This window comes from Prionailurus viverrinus, chromosome B2, assembly GCF_022837055.1.
Source record: "Prionailurus viverrinus isolate Anna chromosome B2, UM_Priviv_1.0, whole genome shotgun sequence".
NCBI classification, from domain to species: Eukaryota; Metazoa; Chordata; class Mammalia; order Carnivora; family Felidae; genus Prionailurus; species Prionailurus viverrinus.
Genome location: NC_062565.1, coordinates 86,805,559 through 86,814,222, shown reverse-complemented (window position 1 = coordinate 86,814,222; position 8,664 = coordinate 86,805,559). Strand labels below are relative to the sequence as shown.

The following is an 8,664-nucleotide window of genomic DNA, read 5'->3' as shown; positions in this document are numbered from 1 at the left end:
TTTATATATTCTTACCAGTAAGTCTTACAATAATTAACATTTAAATATTCAGACCATTGAAAGTAACAGATTTTTGATATTTTGGAATAAAACTTTTTAAATGGTTTATTCTCTTTTTATATCCACAGTTTATCCTCTGGCATGATTATTTGTTTCTATAACCAATGGCAAGCTAATTTTGTTGAATCAATATCTTTCACCATGAGATATCTTTTAAAAGAGTTACAATCCACAGGATTTATTTAAAAAGTGTCTGAGAACCATATACCATCGTGAGGGTTGCATTTCACTTAACATGTGGTGAAAGCCCATTTCCTTCTGTCCAAGCACAACTCCTAAAATATTTAAGACAGAAAGAATGCTAACAAGTTTGATATCTTATTTACTGTGTACTTTTTCAAAAGTCAAAGTGCTTCCACATAGAGTGTACCATTCCACAGGCCCTAATTATACCAATAAGGCATTCACATTTTAGGAGTTGCAACATACTTCTTTTGTTAGGTGAGAATTCGAAGAAAAGAATATAGAATTAAAAGATACAGCACCTTTACATTCCAATCTTGGCCATGGCAGTAGCTGTGTGTGTGTGTGTGTGTGTGTGTGTGATATGTGTGTGTGAACATGTTTCTCTCATAAATATTATCTCTGGATCTGATTTACTCATAAGTAGAATAAAGGAATTGGCGTGTAAACATTGCTATAATGCCATCTAGCCCTAAAACCTATGGATAAATGGGCCCATAACGGATGGGGTAAGTTGACTCGTTCATTTTGGCACTTCAAATTCAGAAAAGTTAAACTTCTGGGAGTCGGTAACAGGTTTTCAATAGACAGATGTGCCAGTTAGTCACTTGGTGTTATTACCTTGGCTTGGGTCACATTATCAGCAGGTGATCATAGACAGCCTACAAAAGAGACCAAGTTCATAGTTGACAAGAGAGGCGATGTGTTCAGGTTTATCAGTTCTTTGAAATCATGAGCACCCACCATAACAAAGATGGGTTGTCATGACAATGAATGCATTTCTGCTTTTGAAGAAGCAGATGCTTGCTAAACTTGTTAGCCAGGCATCCTGTTTAGATCCCTATGCTTTTTACAGGTCCAAAAGATAACAAAGTAAGTGTAAATATATGAATTAGACTGTTTTAACATGATGAAATAAATGTGGGTGGAGATCTGTTCTTATGTAAGAGGGCATCCACACAAACATACTATTTCTTGATGCAGTGTGGTTAGAAGAGATAATATGGAGGGAAGCAAAACTGGATCAAATGAGTAAACAAAGTTTGCAGCTCAGAAATACGTCAAATTCCTAAGCAACTGGGGAAATTTGCTACCTCATTTTCATTAAATCAGCAATGACTCAAATCAACTCCATTGAGAGTAGTATGTGCATAAACATAGGCTCAAAGAAAGCTTCTGTGTATCCCTCCACTGAATTGTAAGCTCCTATAGGGCAGTGATAGTACCTTGCTCATCTTTATCTCTGGTTAGGGTGTTGCCTGACACAAAAGACCAGTTCAACATGGGTAAGAAATGAACTTGAGGATCAAACATTTCTCCATCTAATGCAGGAATCTTCCTCTGTTCCAATCCTTCTAGTGTTCCAGAGAGCCCATTCCTACACAAGGGAGTCTGGAGTACTTACTGAACTGAAGTTTGCCTCTATCTGACTTTCATTTGATGTAGCAGATTGTGAATTTGTGTTCAACTGCTAATGTTGACATGTAGCAGGACAATTAGAATTAGATCCAAATGGATGTCATCAGAACATCCCAATTCTTTTGTTGGGTTTTTGGCCTGAATGGAATAGAGTCGTTAAAGAGTCTTTTGGGAAATGCTTTCCTTAACATCCCATCTTTTCTCACCTACTAATAATTTCTGCTTATATCCAGTCCTTAACCTTACAGAGGAAAAATGCTGGATAGCAACTGGAGATTCAGGGATGAATTTTTCCAAAAACTTAGAGTAATGAAAAATTTATTTTGGTTCTGTAAAGCCCTCATAGCCATGGTCATGTATGCTGTATATGAATAATTACTAAAATGAAATATAAAACATCATCTCCAGTTAATATTTCTAGGCTAGAACTGTTACTCCATGGAAACAAACAAAAATTTCCCATGACTTTCAATGACAATCATTGATTCATTCAATAAATATGCATCGAGATCTTACTCCGTGTTAGCATTGTGTTTTCTATAGATCCCCCCTTTTATTATGTTTAACATCTTACATTTACAACTTAATGATAATTTTATTTAAGTTATTTTAAATGATAGGACAAACCTCTGAAATGTTTTGTCTATGTGACTGTATGGCAAATAGAAACTTTTAAATATTGGGGCTAGGGAACAAATATTATAAATTGATATGTTATTCAAAATTGTACATAAATGTACCATGTATAAATATGATTTTTATCTATATACATCCTTTTCCTTTGTTATTTGGGGAAATTGTTTGCCTTATTATAATAATGAGTGTTAGGACTGGGAAGAGAACTGTCTTAGATATTCTTAAGTGTTGTCAGGATTATTTCCCAGGTTCTAAAAGTCCCCCCAAATTGGATATGTAAAAATACTTGAATAATTTAACTTAAGATCATGAGAACAGGTAGCTGCATTTGCAAGACAGCTTAATGAAAATAAATGAGAAGTCTACTAGTTTCCTGAATAAAACAGTTCTGCTTCAGTCTCTTTCTTATTCATTACATGAATAATTTTTCCTTCACAAAAAATGTGGTAAACAGGTAAAAAATAGATCAAATAGAGGCAGTTATACACTTTGTTCACTTCAAAGTCAAAGAGGTTAGAACTCAATTACCAATGCTTTTCCTTTGTTACATTATGCGAAGTTGGAACTAGAAATTATGATATTTAGTGAAAATATTTCATATTTTAAGTGTGCATCTTCATTTCCCAAATAGATTAAACAGCTGACCAATGTAGAAACAACAATCATATCACAAACTTACATTACAAACAACTACCAAAATGTAGAAAACAATGTTTACAAATGGTAGCAAAGAATAAATTAACTTTCAGTGCACATAATTAGGTATATACAGGATAATTTAAAACCAAAGGGAGTGATTGCTAATGCTGAGCTCTCAAAAATCTCCATCAAAATATACATGTTACCCAAGAGAGAGTGATAAAAATAAATTGTGACACAAAAGCAGAATGTTGTCTCTCTTCTTATCCTCAAAACTTGGATGATAGCTCATCAAAATAATTTCTCCAAGTGTGCAAATGATGGAAAACTTTAATTCCAAAACCATTTCTCTAAATTACCCACAGATTTATATTCTTGATGCCTTTTCACATGATCACAAGCCAAGCATGCATGTGATTCCCAAAATCGTGGAAGGTTTACTGTGAAATCCTTCCTCCAGTTAAAGTAACTAAGGTATAACTTATTGTTTTTGTCAACTTCTTTCAGATATTTTGCGAGCTCACTGGGAGAGTTATAATCTTCCACATGAATGAATGAATCTGCTGGAATATAATTCTCATAATTTTCCCTAGACGGCCCCAGAACAACAGGGACAGAGCCGGCTAGAAAAGCATTGTAGAGCTTTTCTGTGATGTAATCTTTGTGGATTGAGTTTTCAAAAGACAGATAAAATTTGCAAGTAGATATGGTAGGAATCAAATTTTTATCATTCACATACTCTCCAAATGCTTGCCCGTATGTATGGATTTCAATGCTTTTGCTCAGCTCATTGTAATACTTGACCCTCGCATGCTCAGGATTCCAGTTACTTACAACCCAGCACACTAACTTCTCTTTGCTTGGCACTTCAAACACGAAGGGGTTTGTGCTCACCGTCAAGAAGCCATAAGGCACTTGGATATCTGAGTCACGGCGGTAAGTCAGAGTCAAGTTGAACAGGTGCTCAATGCCACTCTTTTGGGGCGTGTGGGTTGGTGATTCCAAATTCATCCAAATCCATTTCTGGAAGGGTGGCCTAGCCTGCTGAGGTAAGTTAGTCAGATCCCAACTGATGTCTCGGTGATGGATCAGAACCGCATGAGATTTGTTGTATAGGGAACGGTCTGTGGTAAGATGGCATCCTTGGATGTTGAACATTGTTTGGCAAGATGTAAGGTCAAAGGTCTGCCCAAATGGCCACACCCAAATCAGGATAGTAGTTTCATTAAAATAATCAGTTTTGGTGGAGAAGAAGTTTTTCATTTTTAGCACTGAGCTGGCTGACTCCATTGGACTGAAGATCCAGCTGTTGGTGGGCTTGATGTAAATGAGCAGACATGCCATGAAACAACCCAGGATAATGCAGACAATTAAAAATGGGCGGAGAATTCCTTTGGATGCTGATGTCATAATTTTTTCTGTGAAACAGAAAGAGAAAGATAGGGAGGGGTAGCGACAAAATGTTAACCATAATTGGAGATCAACAAGTGGTACATCTCAAAATACACTTAATCACAAAATCAATTGCCTTTTCCTTTTTCAGTGTTATTAAACCATTGAGAGAATTAGAGCTTTTGTTAAGCCAAGAAACTGCTTTTAAAAGGAAGTTTCCCCTGAACTCTAAAAATAATAAATCAGAATTTGTTATAAAAGTACCAGCATATCTTCAAGCTGAGTTACATCTTTTTCAATGCCATCCTTACCTGTTATATTTTTATTTGCGTCTACAAAAATGGCATAACAAAGACTGTCACCACTGAAGGTATGACTAAAATCTTTAGTACTTTGACACCACATCAGATTTGTGAACATTCCCTAGTTAATATAATCACTTATTCACTAGTGTGCTTTTAGAGATTGTGATACAACTTTGTAGTTCAGATGGAATTCTTGGTATGTTACCTTCACTGTCCAAAGTGAGTCACAAGTCATCCTGTAAAAAATAGCAACTTTTGGTTTGATATCCGCTTTTTTTCTTTGTTTCGTTTTGTCTTTTATTTAAGTACACTGACAACAAAAATTTGATAAATTAAAACTTCTTGTTTAACTTTAAATGTTTACTTTTTCTTACCATTTTTCCTGTTTACTTTTAGTAATCTGTTAGTACACCCAGGATCTACTAGGCATTCTCACTTACATGGTATTGGGTCATTAAAACAATCTTTTTGGTTTTTTCTTTTTTAGCATTAAAATGTCATTAGTTAATAAAGATAAATGGATTCTCAAAATATATTCCACGGAGAACAGCATTGATCTTGTGAATCATAGTAGATTGAAACTAAAAAGATGAATCAAAGCTTTGTAAAAACTTTTTTAAATACAAGAATCTTCAAGGTGTTTCCTCTTTGACATTCACGTCTTATGAATATGAACACAAAGATAAGATATGTAATATGTTTACAAAACTGTCTTTTGATCAAATTCTTACTGATCCTCGGAAGCTCATTATTCTTGTCACCAAAATAATGTGGCCTAACGATTTCAGATTCACTAATATATTTTGAAATCTTGATCAAAACTAGTGTAGAAACATTAGATGTGGCCTTGTGTGCATGCCTGGCACCAGGGCAGCTGGGAGCCTCTCCTGGGGAGGGGGAGGAGGGAGGGGCAGGTTTTGATTCCCACCATGGCTATCACAGTTTCAGTTACTTAAAGTTTGCACTTGCCCGACAACACTAGTTTCATTCCTAAAGAGATTAACATGCGGATCTGGCAGTAGACGGAAGTTAAGTGGAGACCAAATAACTTTGCCAACTGCAGTTGATTATTTGTCGGTTCCTAAACAGACAGATGCTGAGGAATGGACGTCCTGGGATGAAGATACACCCACAAGTGTAGATTGAAGGAGGGAATGGGGATGTGATGACACAACAAAATACTGTGGAACAACTGGAACCTGACTATTTTCAGGACATGACACCAACTATAAGGAAAATGCAGAATCATTATTAAGAAGAGAGAACCATTACATTTTGGCCTCCCAGATGGTAGCACAGGTTTCTCTAGTAGATTAACAGCTACACAATATGTGCCTTTTATTCGTCAGTCTCCTGAATTAGGCAACTTGGATACCTGGCAGGAAAATACCAAATAGCATGGGAAGGAGAAGAAGATGCAGCCTGGCAAGCGGAAGAAGTTCTGAGGCAGCACAAGATGGCAGACAGAGAAAATAAAGGAAGAAAATGGAAAAGGAGGCACAGTGGCTGATGAAGAAGGAACAACACAAAATTGGTGCGAAGCTTTCATAACAAGTGCTCTTCACGTCATAGTGCCAAGAGGAGAAATATGAGCTCCACAACTCAAGCAACATTTCGAGGGATTTAAGAGTATTTTCAAGAGTACAAAAACACAGTGTTTGATTTTAATGCATTCATCAGACCATCTAGGACACCAGGATTCTCTCAGAGTACCTGGAGATCTCAGTGATTGAGACTCAAAGGAAAGAAAAAGACCCCTGAGGCAATAGTTTTTTCAACATGCTCCAAGTGTAAGGCAATTGTTTGCTGTAGAGAAAATATTACAAATGGAATACACCAGTATCTCTTCTAGCTAGTGTTTCTAACTAAATAAATGGGTGTAGGGGTGCCTGGACGGCTCAGTGGGTTAAGCGGCCGACTTCGGCTCAGGTCATGATCTCGCGTTTCATGAATTTGAGCCCCATATTGGGCTCCATGCTGACAGCTCAGAGCCTGGAGCCTGCTTTAGATTCTGTGTCTATCGCTCTCTCCCCCTTCCCCACTCGCATTCTGTCTGTCTGTCTCTCTCTCTCCAAAATAAATAAACATTAAAAAATTTTAAATAAATGGGTGTAAATAGTTTTCTGGTAGGAAAGAAGTCTGTGATGCTTTCCTTTGCTATGCGTAATGATAAAATAATTTTAAATATTCTTTTGTTTCCATGATTATCTGACTTAAATCAGACAAACTGGAGGGCTTTCTTTATTTTTGTTGGCAGAAGTATTGGTATACATTTCCTCTAATTTGAACTGGAATTGTTTATGTTTAATATGACATTAATGGATTTGATGACTTTGGTTTTTAAGAAAATGACACTAAATGCAATAATTCTATTTATCATATTTTATACATCACTGTTTTCCTTTAGATGGTATTGTAATGCTGTACATAGTTGTAATTTATATTGTAGGTATAAATTGAAAATCAGCAAAGTGACAAATTTGATTTGTATTATTAGAACTTGTGAGGTTTTTTAAAAAAAATTTCATGTTTATTTATTTTCAAGAGAGAGACAGAGTGAAAGCAGGTTAGGGGCACAGAGACAGGGAGACACAGAATCTGCAGCAGGCTCCAGGCTCTGAGCTGTCAGCACAGAGCCCTACTCTGGGCTCGAACTCACAGACGGTGAGATCATGAGCTGAGATGAAGTCGGATGCTTAATCAATGAGCCACCCAGGTGCCCCTAACTTGTGAGTTTTAAAAACTAGTATTGGGTGATGGGCATTGAGGAGAGCACTTGTTGGGATGAGCACTGAGTGTTGTATGTAAGCCAATTTGACAATAAATTATATTAAAAAAATAAAAAAATTAAAAAAATAAAAACTAATATTAGTAGTTTTTCCCTTTTGTTATAGATTTTAAGATGCTATTTTATATTAAAAAAATAAAAAAATAAAAAAAAATAAAAACTAGTATTAGTAGTTTTTCCCTTTTGTTATAGATTTTAAGATGCTACAGTGTTTTAGATAGATCCCTCTCACACAAAGGTCATTGATTTATAAATGCAGAAAGCCTTCAGTTCCAATATTTCAAAGCTTTTAGATGATTTCCGTATCAATTTTATATATCTGTCAAAATGCAGTTTACCATGTTGTTGGCTAAGATAATATTATTGATTCATTAAATTTTCAACTGAGATAGGAATAATATTTTTATTTTTGGGTGTTGACTGGCTTCAAAATTGTTTCAAGGAAAAAGATATATACTGTGTTCATAGGAAAGAAATAGATTTGATAGTTTAAAATCCTATTATTTTTTCTCCACAATTAAAATACATCCAGACTGATTTTCTATGGCTTTAGAATTTTTTAAGGATTTTTACTTTCATAAAAGTTTTCCAAAATTAACATTCTGTGGTTTTTTTTTTAAAATGTTACAGGTACTTTAAACTATAGCTCAAATGTTTGAATTAAAATATTTCATAAAATCACAGACTATACAGTGAGATCACCCTAAGTCCTTATCCTAAGCTCCCAGACTAAATGTGATTGTAAAACCAGTTGAAATTTAACTTTGGTAAAAAGCTGCTTTTTGCAGTCCCAAGCCACACTGTCAGTCATCATGTTTATTAGAGTTTCTGCCAAAATACTCCTAATTAAATAGAATAGACTCGAATTTTTAGTAATATATGTATCTCTTCCCTTATTTATATTTATTTATTTTTAGTCATGGGAATGCTACATGATTTCTCTAAATTTGGGGTTCATTAAAAGGTAACCTCTCCTTTAGTACAATAAATTTTACTGCTTTTCCCAAATAGTTGACAAGTATTGAAGTCTGCTTTGGTTATGCCTTTCATGGGTGTGGGATTTTACTTTTTTGTTTGTTCTTGATTTTTGTTTAATTAGAAGTAAAAATTGGTTAGAAATTATAGTTTGTTTGATTAATTAGAGGCTTTTCTTATGGAAGGAATAAGTAACAATACTGGGGGAAAAAAAAAGAAACACTAGATGTTTCCTTCCAAAAAAAAAGGGAGAAATTGTTCTTTATT

At 35.1% G+C, this 8,664-nt stretch overlaps 1 protein-coding gene and 1 pseudogene across 4 annotated transcripts in view; one reads left to right on the top strand and one right to left on the bottom strand.

The window, feature by feature from the left end:
- Positions 1–8,664, bottom strand: part of FUT9 (fucosyltransferase 9) — a 201,227-nt gene continuing 192,563 nt past the window's right edge. For all 4 annotated transcript variants that reach the window (XM_047860805.1, XM_047860803.1, XM_047860806.1 and 1 more), the window contains one exon: positions 1–4,355. In XM_047860805.1, coding sequence (XP_047716761.1) covers positions 3,268–4,347 — 1,080 coding nt within the window. In that variant the 5' untranslated portion in view covers positions 4,348–4,355 and the 3' untranslated portion in view covers positions 1–3,267. The remainder of the gene's footprint in view (positions 4,356–8,664) is intronic.
- LOC125166782 (receptor-binding cancer antigen expressed on SiSo cells-like) lies at positions 4,911–6,185 on the top strand (annotated as a pseudogene).